The 17,215-nt window shown below is 47.1% G+C and overlaps 2 protein-coding genes across 2 annotated transcripts; one reads left to right on the plus strand and one right to left on the minus strand.

Moving 5' to 3' along the window:
• Nucleotides 1-6,223: 6,223 nt before the first annotated feature.
• LOC128729126 (pro-resilin-like) lies at nt 6,224-6,866 on the plus strand. Its single transcript, XM_053822775.1, has 2 exons — nt 6,224-6,316; nt 6,490-6,866. Exons 1-2 carry the CDS (start codon nt 6,224-6,226, stop codon nt 6,697-6,699), a joined length of 303 nt encoding a protein of 100 aa, XP_053678750.1. The 3' UTR covers nt 6,700-6,866.
• Nucleotides 6,867-7,007: 141 nt separating this feature from the next.
• LOC128728255 (splicing factor 3B subunit 1) lies at nt 7,008-16,566 on the minus strand. Its single transcript, XM_053821874.1, has 6 exons — nt 16,479-16,566; nt 14,108-14,382; nt 13,917-14,040; nt 11,421-11,500; nt 11,173-11,355; nt 7,008-11,097 (listed from the first exon to the last, which is right to left on the minus strand). Exons 1-6 carry the CDS (start codon nt 16,504-16,506, stop codon nt 7,825-7,827), a joined length of 3,963 nt encoding a protein of 1,320 aa, XP_053677849.1. The 5' UTR covers nt 16,507-16,566; the 3' UTR covers nt 7,008-7,824.
• Between the last annotated feature and the right edge of the window lie 649 nt (nt 16,567-17,215).

Below are 17,215 nucleotides of genomic sequence, written 5' to 3' on the forward strand. Positions count from 1 at the left end.
AGCGGATCAGGTGGAAGCAACACCGTTCAATAGTGAGGGTAGTTTGTTAAAAAAAACACCCCCCGTGATCGTTATACGACCACGTCAGATTGAGCTATAGCTTTAGTTATTGCTTACGACAGGTTACAATGTAACCTTATCATTTTATATGACCACAATAAAACGCATTTCCAGACCGTAATTACTCGTAAGTTAATAACAAAACGTTTTTGATGTGAATTCAATTTAATTTTAAAAAACACACAGCAAAAAAATGCATGAGCTCGAACTTTCGACATGATTTACAACCACCTTCCCTCTCATCCACCCGTGGCACATTTTAGGTCACACCCGCAAGGTGGTTTTAATGGCAGTTGATTATCGTTTTGGAAGGAGAAAGAAAGAAAAAAAAACGTGAAGGCTAATTTACTTCCGTGCCCCTTCGCGAACTTCAACCAGCTGTGGGGAGGTTGTTTTTTTTTCTTCTTTTTTTAGGCGGAGAAAATATAGGCATTACTAAACGTGCGCATTATGGTATCGTTAGTTTCGCCTAACCCGCCGGTAAAGAGCCGCGTGTGTGCCGCTTGCGGTGCGATTTAATTGGTTTTTGAAGCTTCGAATCCAAACCCCCCCACCCGTGGATAGACATTTTTATGCAACTTTGGCATTTGGCCAACCGCCTTTTGGGAGCCGGGAAGGTGGAGCGCGCGGGGGGGGGGGCGGCACTTTCGAGGGCCTCGAAAATGCTCGCGTTTTATATGGCAGCCGGACAATCGGACTGATTTTCCATTTCTTCCACGAAACGGGAGTGGTTTCACTTTTCAAATTCCATCTCGAGGCGGGGCGCGTGGTAGGGCGATCGGTGGAGTTGCTTTCTAAGTGCGATTTTTTTTTTTCGGTTGGAACGTGGCGTGTTTTAGCCCCTGACGGGCAGTAGTAGTAGGGTTTTGAGGATAATCTGTGTGAAAAAAAAACACCGTAAAACAACCGGAATATATGCACACGGAATCATAATTAAGACCGTTACGAAATCGATGGAGTTATTAGACGTTGACGTTGATGTGTGCTAAAGGTAGTTATTACTTATTTTCATAATGATGAAATCGGGCATCTTTTATCGTGCTCTTGATCTTCATTATTGTGTAAAAATATCTCCTTTGGGGTTTGTACTAACACGCTCTAGCGTTGACGTACGTAGACGGTTAGTATATTCTTCGTTTTGGTTTAAATTTCACATAAAATAGAAATCGGAGCAAAACCAACACGAGCAAACCGATCCAGAAACGGAAGCCCGGCTTAAAACTGGCAGTAAAATTACGGCGTAATCCTGCGTAGCGACTAAAATCTGCTCCACCACAAAATGGCGCGAAGTCGTTGACCTCTGTTTTGGGAGGATCATTCTGATGTCCGCAAATTAACACTCCAGCACTCGATTGTCTAGCTCCGCCGTCTCACCACTTACCACTTGTGGTGCTGCCCAATTTTCGTCTATTTTTAGCCTATCGCGGAAAAACCGAAAAAACACCCAATCCGTGGCCCTTCTGCGACCGATCACCACCGAAACTGGAGCACTTCACCGAAATGGGCGAACACCTGACACGGTGGCCGGCTGTACCGAGCGTCATTAAACGATCGTGCGTACAGCAACACCTACACCACGAGCCGAGGGCGCTAGAGCTCGTGCACGCGGTAACGCATACAAATTGGCGTGCGAATGTCAAACACTTTCCGCTGATGGGCGATGCAGGTGTTTGATTGGCAGAGTTCGTCAACGAGGACGTTGATGGACGCTTTCCACATGGTGGTTGCGAGGGGGGGGGGGTTTCTTCTCCGCTGTTCCTCCTCTGTCGGAGCTGCCGTCCACCGAGGTGACATAAGAATGCATTTGTGCATCCCCTCGTATCCCCACTGGCACATTGTTAGAGCGGGAGGGTCTCGCTTATTTATTTTTTGTATTATTATTACAACCACCTACCCGCCAAAAACCTACACACCAGCGAAACGTAACGCACCGATCCACTCTAGGCAGATGTTTGTTAATTTGCCGAGGCTGAGCCACTTTTGACATCGCGATCACGCAAGTGGGCTGGAACGAGACGCACATTCACGGTGGCGTATTTCGAACACGCCGACAAAGGAGTGTTGAAGGGGGGAGAGAGGCAAGGGGGAGGGGTAACAAAATAGCACTCTCCCTCCTTCCCCCCTCCCTTATGCCACTCTTCCTCCTCTCGCTCCCCCCTCTACCTCTCTCACACTTCGCGCTTCCATTGTGGAGTAGCGAGCGCACACACTTTAAACGCATGGGGTAAACAAAACAAAGCGCGCAACGGCAGAAAATGCCACCCAACGAAGCCTCCGAAAAGAAAATCGAGTTTTCCCTGCACACTCGCCCTCCCCCCCCCTTCCCTACCTCCCCGACGCACAACCTCCGTTGGGATCGCCGCTCTCACTCACTCGTTTGTTTAATGATTTTAAATATGGCGTACCTTAGCGCGATGCACAAACCGAGCCCTACTGAAGTGGCATTTGTGGCATCTGGCGCATCTAATACGCCACCGGTCGTTGTCACCGGGTGCCCAAGCCCCCGCACACCCTTCCGGCCAGCCCACCCCTCCCTCCGCCTAGCCGGGGTGGGCTTTTCGTTGAGCTCTCGTGGTCGCGCGCAGAAATGTATGCCACCGGTAGGTTCGCTCCGTTGGTGGCTTATTTAATTGCTTTGTCTTTCTGCTGACGAAAAAAAACACCGCGTGCGCGGCGGCCACTACACCCGTCCGCACGTTGTTTCTCTACGCCTCGACGCGTACGCTGAACGTGCGCAAACGCAGCACACCACAATCTAACGGTCGCGAACACGTGCTTCCGCCGCGGGCACACGAAGCACACTGTGGATGGCTGCCGCAGCAGCAAGTGTACCAAGCGGAGCCATTTTCGGTGTTTAGGGGGAAATTTGGGCGAGGTTGAGCCAGCCCCCCCCCCCCCCCCTCTTCTTCTTCTCTAACCCCCTCCGTGCTCTCTCTCTCTCTCTTTCGCTCTTTTGCGGCTCTTTCTTTGCTCGCTTACTCACTTACCTCGGTGGCGCTATTATTGTCTATTAGTTGTGCGTTTTTTTGTTTGCTGTTGTGTCCCCCTCTCCCCCCTCTCCCCCCTCTCACTACCCCCCTCACAAGGTACAGTACTCTCAGCCTCCAAGGTATGTGGGTTGAAGGGGGAAGGCGGGTCAGGTTGATTGTAGCGTTTTGTGGCGTTTACAGGTCCCAACACCGAGCCTACTGCGACGTGTTTAACATGTTTGAAGTCATCCCAGCGAGCCCTAAATGAGTTACGAGAAGACCAGCTCGTTTTTTCTTTCGGTGGTGTTTTGGAATCATTTCTGGTATTTTGGACATTTGTCCACACCGTACGTGTGTAGTTTGGAATTGTATAATAGCTAATACTGCTTGAGATCGTACGAAACCTGATCACCTGTCGTTCTGGTGCAGTTTTGTCGGGGGGTATTTTTTTAACAAATTCCAACCTTCATTGGCATTCCGAAAGGTTTTCTAATCTAATCTGCAGCATTTGACCGCAAACTGAGCGGATTCCGGTCGTGGAAGCACTGCTGCGTGACTCCAATCTCCGAGTTGCCCAGGTAGCTCCGTTTAAACCGGATGCACAGTCTGTTGAGTAGCCACCTGTCGCTAGTTAGTTGGAGTTAGTTTTTTATTTAGCTGTTGGAGTTGGTTTAGAATGTCAAGTGAGTCATGGAATATCGCGGAAGCTCACACACGTGTGGCTCACGTATGGAATGTAGCCACCAAACCGAGGGTCCTCTCGGAAGTGAAGTTACACCTTATGCCGATTTGATAGCCTCATTTCGTCAGCGCCATTTACGTGCCAATTCGTGCATGCCAGAGCTGAAACAGGTAACTTGTGGCGTTGGTTATCATTCGCCTTTCGAGTATGTCAGTATCTTAGGAGGTCTCTACTATCTAGAGCTTCTTCTACCTCAGCTACACTAGATTGTCAATTTTATGTTTTATCCATTAAAATGAGTATAGCAACGATTTCTCAAAAATACCAGCTCGAATCTATCGTTCTGAGATTCATGTTCTGTTCCTAAATTAAATTCGTTTATCTCACTTCCACTGTTGCCACGGTCCAACAATGATATAGAACTAGATAAGTTGTCTGGTTCGATAGTGATAAGGAAACCAGACAATAGATGGCGTTAGAATAGGTAAGCCCATGGACCACGGACGTAAGTCGGTGAGGGAGACGGCACGGCAACAAACCGAGTCGGAGGTTGTTGACCTGATAATTAAGGACGATCGGCGCGAGACTGTAGGGTTAAGAGTTAGTCGTAAAATAAAAGTGGTAACGGAAAGACACTGGTTTTTGGAGCTACCAAATTCTTAAATAAAAGTGGCAAGCTGCCAGAAAGTTTGAATACGCTACCAACATTTTTCATTCCGAAAGCTTAAAGAGGAAGCTTGCGAACATCCGCTGTAAATCCAAACTGTCGTTTGTTTTCTCCCAACAAAAGCACCAATAGCTCATGCCCCTAAAGTACAAAATTTAAATGGAGGAAATAAAAAGCAAACAAAAAAACGCTAAATTCCAGCCACTTCTCTTTCCCAACCCACTGTATCGGATGACTTCTAAAACGGCTTAGAAGAAGCTTAAACGCGGGCCATCGAATATATGCTCCCGCCGTTTGCCATCGTGATCGCGCCGGCATTTAAACCGACCTGCTATGTGACATCTTTTTGCAACACGAAAAATAAAAAAAAACACAAAATAAAAAAAGGTGCGCTCTTCTCTGGGACTTTGCTGGGCTGACGAAGGGCGACATTGCTGTTGATGGTGACTGGTTTTTTTTTGTTTCGTTTTCGGCGTGGCGCTAGGGCACGGCAGCGACCTGGTGATGGTTTCAATAAAATGCATTCCCTTGCATGCATGCCAGGGCACCTTGTATGTCTATTTTTGCCCTTTTTTTCGCTCGCTTTATCACGGTAAATCAAAACTCAGCCGCTTCAGCGAACGACTGGTTCGCTTGCCATGCAGATTGGGCAATATTTAACAGACATTACGCTGGTATTTCCTACATGGGAGCAAAAAAAAAGTTGTTGCATTTCAAGTGAACTGATTAGATGCTGTTCTGTGACTTATAAATGGTCTTATTAAATAATTATCACATTTTGTAGAAATGCAAATGTAAAATGTAATCAAAATGAGGAATGGAAATGAATTAGAGCACTGGGTTCAATGGATTTGATAAGGAAATACATTATCAAAAAAAAATTTAAAAAGTAATCAAACATATTATTTGGTCTTCATTGCTTTTTTGAAATGATCGATAACCTACAATATGTTAAAACCCTTCGTGACGTGTTATAAATGTGATGTACCATAATTTTGTATTTTATATAACATTACTAAATAGGTAACAATCCCGTTTTTTGAGCTTGTTTGCAACTAGATAGAGCTTTTTCATCAAGGTGCACTTAAGCAAAGAAATCAGCTGATTAAGACCAGAACATCTCTAGTACGTTGACCATCGTTAAAGACCTCCTACTTCAATTTCCGCTAGCTCAAAGTGAGCTAATTCAACCTACCTACATGACACCGGCACCATAAGCAGTTCGTGATCTTCATCAGCATTCCAACGCATCAACAGGCTACCGTCAGCTCTCGCTTCCACGAAACCCAGGCCAGAAATGCCAAAGGTTCTAGCCCCGGAGATGGCCACAAGGAACCGAGCTTCGACAAAGGTGTTGAGGGAGGGGGGAGGGGGGGAACTAACCCGCCACCAGTCGGATCATTCTCCCCGGGAAAACATGGCTGCATTCGTGCACTTTTCGTGCGCTGTTTGTCGTGCACCCATAAGGGCCAACCCCTTGTTTTGCTGCACCGAAACAGGGATCGGGGAGTGGCACCAGTGGCATCCCAAGGTGTTCTAAGACGGTCTCCCTAAGCCAGATCACCCTTCGAATAGGGACTATAAATACGAGCTGGAAGACTGCAGACCGCATCCAGTGTGATCGTGGCGTCCGTTTTGAGAACTCATAGTTCATCTTCAGCAAAAGGAGTCCTCTGAAGACGGTTTCGGTTACCTTCCGGCGTGTGTCAGTGTTGTGTGACGAAGTGTACGAGTGTGGGTGTGTGCAGGATCCTAAACGTGCTGAAGTTCCACCGTTCCAGAGTGGCCACCTGTCAACCTATACACCTGATCAACCTGTCAGCTGATCGATCAATGTCTGCCGCTATGTCTGCGAAGGTGTTCTTGTCGGTCGGTGTGTTGCTTGGTCTGTCCGTAGCCTATCTGCAGGCTGCACCACAAGCGGAGAAGTATGAAGCCGTAAGTAGATGGGGAAAATGCGCGAAAAGCGATGAAGCTGCTGTAAATTTAGTAATTATGGGAATATTGCTACTCAATCGAAACGATACTTCTCTAGAAGGAGAGCTACATCATATTTTAGCTTTCAGGCGAAGCGACCGCTATTAGTAATTACTCGTCCTTCCATGTTTCAGTATGAGTACAAATACGAGGTGAAGGATGCCGAGAAGCAGCTGTTTTTCGATAAAAACGAAGCCGGCGACACCGCGGGCAAGGTAACCGGTCGATACTCCGTGTGGCTTCCTGATGGTCGGCTGATGACGATCAAGTATGTCGTTGACAAGGAGGGCGGCTTCCAGCCTGAGGTAGACTTCCAGGATAACGCTAACCCGCTGTCCGGTTAGTGATCGTTTCCCACCCACCTGTACAAGGATCCCTCTCCTGATGTACTAAATATGCATTGCACGCACCTGCTCGAGTGCTCGCTCCAAAATGGCGGAGCGTGCGTGATTCTTGCTGCGTGACAGCGAGCTTGTCTATCTTAAGCTGCAGTGAGTCGCTACTAGTGGAATGGAACTCCTTCGTCTACAACAAGTCGGCCGAGGATATTGTAAATAAAGTTACCGCAAAATCTGGTTTCCTTTCAAAGTGTACAACTTTTATGTCGTTCTTATTAATTCGGGCAATGAAAAACACACGAGCAAAATTGCGTTTATTAGAAACGTTTTATTCTTTTTCACGGTAGATACATCTATGGATCATATAGTAAATGGAAAAATTAAAATTGACAGCAGCTCCTATTCCTTATTCGGGGATGAATTTTGTTATCTTTTTCATACAAAAAACACACAATTATACACAATTATTATACGATTACTCATATTAAAGAGTGGATTCACATTTGTGGGGCGAATTCGTATAAATTTCGTGCAATTAATCCTACAGGCTTATAGCAGCCTAGAAATAAAATAAAATTTAAATATCCTAGTTAAAAAAGGCTTAACCCAGTAACGGTCAATTCCAATACGACAAGTCGGTTAACATAATACAATCGAAAAGAACACATCGTTGAGGTTCTTGGTGAAATTTTGTTAAATGTTTTGATAACCATGGAGTGCGTAATCGGTGACATGCGGTGAGGTACTATTGTTTTATACGAACACCGATTAGAGGCAGAGAATGGATTAAAACCAAATATTGCAACAGAAATTTGAAAGCGCATCGAAAGAGGCGCCGGTGACGTACAGTTTTATTGGAATTTGGTTGCTAAAGTATTTACGGCAGATACGGCTTCCTTGCGTGTACGTAAAATTTCGTGAAGCTATAAACTAAATACGTTCTCCGACAGATTAGGCGTTGACAGAACAATGGTTAAACATGTTCCAATCGCATTCGCTTCTGCCAGTGATTCGGTTTAAAGGCGTATTGTAATGTACGAACAACCGCTGCTCCATTGACGTTGCAGTTCCAATCCAAATTATAATCCTTTTTCCAAAGATTCCAAGGTGCACTTCCGCTCGAATGCACGCTTACAAGCAGTACTCCAGCTCGTACCGGATGTACTGGTTCTTGGGATCATTCGCGATGCGCGGATAGCCGACAATGAGCGCATCCTGGGCGCCAATGTACAGCGAGTTGTAGATCTTCCAGTACACGTCACGTACCTTCCGAGCCGGGTGGAACAGACCCTGCAGCGTGTACTGCAGGATCTTGATAGGACCAAGAGCGACACGAAGCCCTTCAACTGCATCCATGAACGCCTGCACGAGGTGAGGCGACGTCTCGAAGATGTTCGGCCAGACGTAATTGAGCAGGTGGATCAGTGCGTCCTCGCATCCGAATCCATACACACCCAGTGCCATGTGCTTAATGGCGGCACACGCCGTCTGTCGGTGTACAAGGTCACGATCCATCAGCGCGTCCTCAAGCAGAGGACAAACGGCATAGATGTAATCCTTACCCATCTCACCGATGTACTCGAACAGGAATGAGAGCGATTTCAGCACACCATTCTGGACGTTCAACTCCGGTACGCGGTACTCGTTCATGAGCGCCGGTAACACGGTGAAAGGCCGGCAGGTTTCGGCCACAATCGCGATGGCCACCGTAGTGCAGACGCGGTTCTGACGTTCTTGTACTTTTAGGTTGTTCAGCAGCGTTGCCAGCACGTCGTGTGGACCGATCGCTTTTGCGATATACCCAAAGGTATTGACCGTTGCACGCCGGATCGCCTTCTTGTGTGCCTTCAGCAGTTCCAGAAGCTCGAAGCAGATCCGCATCCACTCGCGTGCCGAAACATACTCTGGCCCGCGATCGGCAATGCGACCCACGAGATCGATGCAGTTCTCCTGCACCTTCTCGTGTCGGTTCTTGAGAATGGGTGTTAAGCGAGGCAACAGATCCTTGATCGGTGGCGTCATCTTCGTCATTCCGATCACGTTCACAATCGCCTTGAGTGCGCCCAAAATTGAACCGAGCACTTCGGGGTACTCCTCACCGAGGTACTCATACAAGACCACGCCGAGATGTCCCATCAGCTTCTCCTCCTGGCACGTCTTCATGACGACGGCAATACGCGAGATCAGATCCGCCGCCTGTTGGCGCACCTTGGCGGATTTGTTGTTCAAACGCCACAGGATGGTACCGCAAATCTGCGGTAGATACGGTTTCACTCGCTTGCTCAGTTGGTTCACGATCGTACCGAAACCATTCAACATCACCACGTCCTCGGTGGTCTGCTCCTGGAAGGCGTACAATATGCCATCGATCAGTTGCTCCTCGAGGCGGGAATCTATGTCAGCCGCACCCAAATTCGCCATGATCTTCTCGATCGTCTCCATCACCATCTTACGGTACTGCTCGTTCTCATCCTTCAGATCATCCACCACACGGTTGATGATCTCAGACGCGCCCACCTTGTTCGCAATCTCAACCGTCGTGTCGACGAGCTGCCGATAATTGCGCCGATCCAGCGCCATCCGGTGGTTCCAGAAGTGCTTGAAGAAGTGTGGCAAAATCTCCTCCTTAATGTACTGCGCCTCGACACCATCCGTCGCGCAGCACTGCTTCACCACCTTCAGCACGATCTTCTTCATCTCCTCGTCCGGTGACTGAAACTCGCGGATCAGAATCAGCATCACCTCGCGCGTGTAGTAGTTCGCGTACTCGGCGTCCATCAGCGGGATCAGGTAACCGATCGCCTTCAGGAACGCCGCCAAACCCTTGCCACGGTGCGTCCGGATACCCTTCCAGAGCGGTTTCAGCACGGAATCGAACGATTCGATACCGTACGGGGTTGCCGCCTCGGCCAACGCAGCCAACGCGAGGGCCGTGATCGTGCGTACCTTCTGCTGCTCGTCGACTAACCCGTGCTCGATGATCTCCACCAGCGACTTCAGGTGAGGCAGGATGGCACAACCCATCAGGATGGCGATCTGCTGTACGATCTTGATGCCGGTGTGACGGGCTTGCCACGATTTCTTACTCTTACAAACCGCCTTCAAGAAGGGCAGCAGCGATGGAATGCCAAGGGCGGACGCGACTACCGCGAACGCACGTGCCGTCGTATTACGCACGTACTCGTCGATGTTATCGATGTCAGGTCGCATCGTCGAGATCATCGTGGCCAAACCAGCCGCCTTTGCGAGGTTGGAAATGATCTCGCGACCCTCCACACGAGCGTAGTAATCCTCATCGATCAGCAGCGGCTCGATCACGACCAGGATCTTGTGCACGTACGGACGCACAAGATCATCCAGCTTGTACAGGATGCGGTCGATCACCTTCACCAATAGATGGCGCTCCTGATCCTCGAGCGTCGGGCTCATCAGCAGCGGCAATATCTGATTGAACAATGGTCCTGCTCCGAACTCACGCGCCTTGTCGGTTATCTGGCGCAAAGCGGCCTTCCGCATCGGTGGCGTGCCGTTCTTGATTTTCAGCAACAGTTTCATGATCTTACGCTCCTTCTGCTCCTCCGGGCTCAGTGATTCCTCGTCAACTTCCACCAGCAACTTGTCGAAATACTGCGCGTCCTCCGGCTTCATGAAGGGCAGGTTGCCCTTCGGTTGGTTGTCCACAAACTTGGCGGATTTGTCTTCCGTCTGGATGAAGAACGCGGCCGGTGTTCCCGCCATTGGTGTTGGGGTTGCGGTTAACTTGCGCGCGGGCGTACGAATCGGGATGTAACCCGCCGGTGGTGGCAAAATTTTGTAACCCGGCGGGAACATGACGTCCAGTTCGTCATCCGTGAACGGACGGTTGCGTTCATCGATTTCCTTCTCCCACCGGTACGCTTGCAGCTGCTCGGGTGTCATCGATGCTAGATGGCCAGGGGTTGGCGTTGCCATCGCCATCGCCTTATGACCGACGGGTGTTGTTCCACCGGGTGTTAGGAGTGGTGTAGCATGACCGGGAGTTGTCGTACCGTGTGGAGTTGGTGTCATAGCTATCGAGGGAGTCATCGCTGACGGTGTCGCATTGGAAGGTGTTTCGTCCCAGCGAGAACGGCGCTTGGAGGCTGGTGTGGTGCCTTCGAGCAACACGCCATCACTCGAGACACGATCAGCTCGCGGAGTTTCCGCCCACGAGTGACCGGGAGTTTCGCGCTCCGTTTTAGGTGTCTCATCCCAGCGGTTCCGGCGAGTCGATTTTTCGGCCGGCGTCTCACGACCCGGTGTTGTAGCTGCACCTGAAGCGTGAGCTGGTGTAGCATCCCAAATGCGGACGTTTGGAGTTGCACCGGGTGTTTCGCTACCCTTATGTCCGGGTGTTTCATCCCAACGGTGGTCTGCAGGTGTTTTCTGCACAAAAAATACAACATCAGCTCCATCCATTCTGCACACGTATGGTACGTTCGTTTGCAATCTATTCCTTACCTCAGCGTCCCAGGTCGGAGTCGCTGGTACAGCTAGCTTTTTCGGTGGAACAAACTGCTCGTCTACTGCTTGATCCCAACGGCCGCGCTTTTTCGGCTCGATCGGCTGCGGCTTGACTGCTTGACCATTGGAGCTCACCTTCAGCGTACCGTCTTTAGCTTTTTCTTGAATTTTTCTACGCAGCTGCAATGATGTAAAGAAAGGCATTAGAGAGTGTGTGAAACGATGGATGCATTGCTCCAGCTTACCTCGGCTTCTTCGCCTTTGAGCATTTGTTCGCGCATAATTTCAGTGTACGAACGAGATCCAACATCTGGAGTTTTGCCTCCTATAGTAATAGCCAATCGGAGTTAATAATATGTTTGGTAAATTCATTTTATGATAAAACTTTATAACTGGCTCCCTGAAAGTGAGCACTGCAGCTTAGCATTTATAAATATATACATTTTTTTAATGCCCAAAATAACAAATATCGTCTAATTTTTCAACAACTTTTCATATATGCCGTTACACAGTATAGACTATGTGCAAGAAGTAGCAACTGCAGCTAAGATTCTCCAATGCGGAAATGGGGGGATGCAACCCTAATTTATTGGCATGTTCCAAAATCGCTTAGCCATACAAATGTTTTTTTGTTTATTCGTTTAAACGAATGAAATTTACATTATGGACAGGAGACGAATTGCCCTCTCCAGAATAAAAGAAATTCACAAGACGTCACCAAACAGTTCAGTTTCCAGCAGCTTTTCTCTATTCTACCATTTATTTTGCTCTGTTAATGGGTTAGGATCCGACGCCTCTAGAAGGCTACACAGGCTCTGCTTTCCAACTCCTATTCCGACACGTCCCCGACGTGCAGAGCGGTAACATGTATCATCGTATATCTATGCTTGAGTAAACGGGCTGGTTCCAACCCCTTGGGCGGATGTTGGCGTATGGCTAAACAGGAGGGAGATGGGCAGTGCGGGTAACCGGGCTGTCTGAACGTCGGGGGACAGCCAGACGCTAAACTAAACTGTCCCGAGGCCTTTCAGAGGTACTGGGGGCTCGAGCGCGGGGCCAGTCACCCTGCCTCGAGTAAAATCAGACTACAGAAAGCAATCAGGATATTCTGCGAACTGGACTCAACGGTAACCGACCCCTGCAACGCCCCCGGACACTGATAATGGGCTCATGGAACGTACGCACTCTGCACATAGCCGGAGCCTTGAAACAACTAGATGACGCCCTAGCCACACTGAACATGGACCTTGTAGCACTACAAGAAATACGATGGCTAGGGAATGGTGTGCTAAGCAGACGTGGTGAAAAACGGTACCACTTGTACTACAGCTGCCACGACCGCCACCATATGCTCGGAACGGGTTTCGCCGTAGATCCGCGGCTGAAATCCGAGGTCATCGACTTCAAGGCTATAGACGATAGGCTATGCACCCTGCGCATGCGAGGCAAATCTTCAACATTAGCCTCATAAACGTTCATGTTTTACCATGTTTTTTTTCCATTTTTAAATTCTATGGCTCATGGTCACTAATAGGGACCTCCAGGAGCTTTGGAATAGCCTTGACTGCGCAAAAAAAACTGGACGGCAGAATTAAATATAAATGGAATTACATTCAGTATCCTTCACTTCATTCAAATCATTCATTTATACACGCATAAAGCAACTAAATATCATACATTACACTATAATTGCTTCATTTTTCAATATAATATACTACGTTCTTATATGTTACATTCTATTATACTACGTTAGCTCTTTTGGAATGCCGGCCAAGCTTACCAGGCTTGTTAAAATGACCATGACCAACGTTACATGCCAGGTGATGGTGGATGGAAAACTCTCAAAGCCCTTAGCTACCACCAAGGGTCTGCGCCAGGACAATGGGCTTGCCTGTCTCCTTTTCAACCTGGCGGTAGAGAGGATCATCCGAGACTCAGGAGTGGAAACCTCGGGGACCATCCTCTAAAAGTCAATCCAGATCCTGGCATACGCTGATGACATAGCCATCATTGGTTTGCGCAAAAACCACAATGATGTTGGTACCGTCAGCGGTTCTGCTAAACAAATACTAATGCGAGTCTACGCAGGGGTGATGTACAGATATGTGAGCGAACATTTGAAATCGTCCAAAACTTCACCTATCTCGGGTCAAATGGCAACAGCAACAAAAGCATTGAAGTTGGATTACGCGCAAGGATGGTGGCAGCCAACCGATCATTTTATAGCCTGAGGAAACTTCTCTACTTAAAATACCTGTCGCGAAGCTGGCGAAGCGGCTGAAGCTGGAACTATATAAAACATTGATAGTTCCAGTACTGACATACCCTTTTTGTCCAGAGCTGATGAAACCCTCTTAGCCGCTTTCGAGAGGAAGATGCTCAGAAGGTTCTTTGGCCCCGGAAGTGAGAAATGACAAAGGAGGAGCCGATATAATGACGAGCTCTACGAACTGTACGATAGTCTGACTGTCGTGCAGCGAATTAGACTCGCCTGGCTCCGGTGGGCTGGCCATGTCATTAGAATGACATCGGACGACCTAGCCCGTAAAGTCCTATTAGGGTAGTCCATATGGACAGGGGGGGTGTGGTAGGGCCAAAGTGAGATGGAGTGATGGAGTGGTGGAGTGATGGCGTGGATGCGTCTGCCAAAAAGGCCGGGTGTAATGATGGAGCAGGCCTAGACTGCAAAGCGGTTGAAGCTCTTGATAAGTATGTAAATAATATTACGTTCATCTACATACCATCCGCAAAAGGATCCACTCTTTCGGGGGATATCACAAGCCTTCTTCTTTTCTGCCGGTACTCATCCTCCTTCTCCGCCACTGTCGGTCGGCGACGATCTGCAAACGGATCGTAATCCTCGCCCTGAAATAACGAAGTGTGCGCATTAATATTTAGAAGCTACTGTGTGTGCTACAACATCGCGAATTACCTGTACCATCTCGTTGAGCAGTGCCGGTGGCGCCGTGTAGCCCATTGGCCGATTGTTCCGTCCGATGGGAAGCCCTTCGTCTTCTTCATCGTCAATATCGTCGTTTGGGGCGATGGAGGTAACGTAGCCTTCATATTTGTTATTTCGATCATCGCCATCATAAAATTCACTATCAAAGTAACCTCTATCAGCAAGACTTACTCCCTTGTCCTTGGCCGCTTCGGCACTAATTTCCTTCTTTTTGGATTGTATGTCACGAATATGCGCTTCAATATCTGCAACAAAACGAAAGTAGTTGGAATAAATTTGCATGATTTACACATTTTTTGCTTCACTATGCAACAATATATAATATAATAACATTTGAATTCCATCGCAAGAGCGAGGATTTTTTTTCGAACAGCAAAAAATCTCTAGACGGTGGTGCCCTTATCGCTATTATCGACGCAGCTCAGCGATCCTTTCATCCATTACTCTGTCTCAGTTGAGAGCAGCTTGGTTCCGCTGATTGGGCTTGATAACTATCATACCCCGGTTTGGTTCTCAATTGTTGGGCTTTAAACTGCATCCACCCAAGGTGACAGCCACGCGGTTTTTCGACTTGCGGTTAGAACAATACTCGGTTAGCTTTCAAAACGAAAATCAAGTCGCAAGACATACGTTCTTGGCGATAAAGCTCCTGTAAACTTGGGAGCTTTCCCTTCTGGCTAAAGCCGAAGCTCTGTGGTGGCGGGATAGAGAAAAAAGACCTTTTTCTGCATCTCACCGGAATGAATGGATTTTGGGTGCTTTTTGACCGCTGGACCCTGAGGGTGGGTGCAAACCCTTACCACGGTACTGGTACCAAATCGACCTATCGTACACGAGCATGAACATGAACACTTCAAAAAATCAAAAGTGTAACTTCATTGCCAACAAGCTTGCTCCTTCTCTCCTTCAAACTCTTATGCTCCCTACTGCATACTACATGGTTCTGTGACGCGGTACCTAACATTTTGTTGGAACAGATAGAACAAAATTCCATACAAACAATTTTTATGGAGGGAGGGATTGTTCCCGAAACGGTTCCGTATCGTTTGCACCCATCCTGATAGACGTGAACTACAAGCAATTGGACGATGCAGGCAAACAGTGCTACTGGATAATGAAGGGGTCTGTATTCTTTTGTACATTCTTTCGTCTGCGCGTTTGTTCTGAAAGAGAGCGCAGCCGTAAGCTCGAGCGAAATTGCGCTCGCGGCTTGCGTTCTCTCTATCTTGAAAGAAGGGGAACTGCAGAAATGAGAAATGAAAGCGAATGGGGAAAAGGGCCGAAGCACGCACGAGCGTTTCCGGCCAACGCATACAATTTGTCGACAAGGCCGCAATAAGGAGCGTTTTGCAAGCGTTATTCCTGCCAATTGGGTCCGGTGAGATGCACATAGAAAAAGGTCTTTTTTCTCTTTCTCGCTACCACAGAGCTCCGGCTTTAGCCTGCAGGGTGGAATCACATTGGATGTACCATCTCAACATTAATGACTTGCAGGAAAATTTATCTTCAGTCAAGGTGTTAATGACGCATAACCCTAAGTGGGCAACGGTGAATTTTCCCGGAGGCCATGTCACCTACTTTTTTGTGAAGGCAATTTGATCAACATGGATTCATACCACTGCGCTTGATCAAAGCTAACTTAGTAAGCTTTTTGAGTTACTACGCCTATTTGGGAAAATGCATACATACTATTTAGTGGCGATGACTAAATATGGAGTAGAGCTGGTGCATTGACTCAAATGCTTTCTAACGTATGCACGCATTTTGGTAAGCATTGGTGTCGCTTTCTCAAGTTTTCTTACACTTTACTTTAGCATTTTTTTATGGCATCACCATTAACACCTGATGCCATGGGAAAAAGCCTACTTTAAGTTTATTTTTAAGAGCCACATTTTCCGTAAAATAAACGTAGACTTATGTACCAGGCAATCGAGAAAGTATAAAACAAATAATTGAGTAATAATCGATACCATTTTCACAGATTTTTCTAAGAAATATATGCTTGTAAGAACCCACACATTAAAGGTCCTCTCCGGTGGGGTAGAGAGGGAGGTGTAAGGACTGGATGTATACTATATGCCAAAGCGCTATTATTAAATGTTAATCATATTTAAGCGCTATTAGCACAATATCAAATGAAAAGGCTCACCAAACACTAACTAAAATATACCATGAACATCTAAACAAATCATCATATTTCACCGTTTGTTGATGCCACGACAGGGTGGCTTGTGATTGAATGGTTGAATGAATGAATGGACATTCAGGCAAAAATGAAATTAACAAACACGATTCAAAGCAAACAATACACTATAAACAATATACAATATACTATAGATACCTTCGTGAGTCTTGGCAATGTTTTCCATATCTGATCACCTTCGTAACGTTCTACACGAGCTGTGGGAAAGTGTGGTTCAAAGATTTTTTTTGGTTTTTTTTTTCAGACAGCCTTGAAGGCTGACTACGCCATTTTTGACAGCTGGAAAAGCATTGGAGCATGTGTCAGAACCATCACTTATCAAATACTGTGGGTTTGTTTATAGAGAGACTTTGAGCCGGTTGGCTTCATTCGCCTCTTATTCTTATCTCATACTCATATTGAAAAAAGTGACGGGGTTTATTTGGTTTATTGAGAGTTGGTAATAGTTCAGGTAAAACATTCTATTGGTGTTTTATTTGAATAATATGATTCATTGTTATTTATATTTTTCGTTGCGAATTAAAATTCCTCAAAATGGTATACGTATTGCCGAAATTGATTGGAGAATATATATTCAACACCAGAGAGCGTCGCAAATGTCAGAGAGCGCGCTGCTTAACTATCACATGCCTCGTCAGACCTCAGAGCCGGGTTATTAAACACTCCTATTGTTAAATAATAATGATAATTGAGAGATTTTTATTTGACAATGATATACCAAACATCTCTTGATTTTCCTTTTATGGCGCGTTTGACCATTCGGACCAAGCTAGTATTGAGTGAATGAGAATCGGACACGGCGAGCTGCCTCGATGACAGTTTCCAATGTAAACAGTTTTGAACGGGACTGTATTTACAAAAACACTCATACAATC

The sequence above is a fragment of the Anopheles nili genome, chromosome X (genome assembly GCF_943737925.1).
Source record: "Anopheles nili chromosome X, idAnoNiliSN_F5_01, whole genome shotgun sequence".
Classification (NCBI taxonomy): Eukaryota; Metazoa; Arthropoda; class Insecta; order Diptera; family Culicidae; genus Anopheles; species Anopheles nili.

Excerpts from the sequence above, each read along its gene's own strand:
- LOC128729126 (XM_053822775.1), top strand. The coding sequence starts at position 6,224 with ATGTCTGCGAAGGTGTTCTTGTCGGTCGGTGTGTTGCTTGGTCTGTCC. Across the intron at positions 6,317-6,489 it reads AAGCGGAGAAGTATGAAGCC|TATGAGTACAAATACGAGGT; the intron begins GTAAGTAGATGG and ends TCCATGTTTCAG.
- LOC128728255 (XM_053821874.1), bottom strand. The coding sequence starts at position 16,506 with ATGGAAAACATTGCCAAGACTCACGAAG. Across the intron at positions 14,383-16,478 it reads CATTGCCAAGACTCACGAAG|ATATTGAAGCGCATATTCGT; the intron begins GTATCTATAGTA and ends GTTTTGTTGCAG. Across the intron at positions 14,041-14,107 it reads TGCTCAACGAGATGGTACAG|GGCGAGGATTACGATCCGTT; the intron begins GTAATTCGCGAT and ends TCGTTATTTCAG.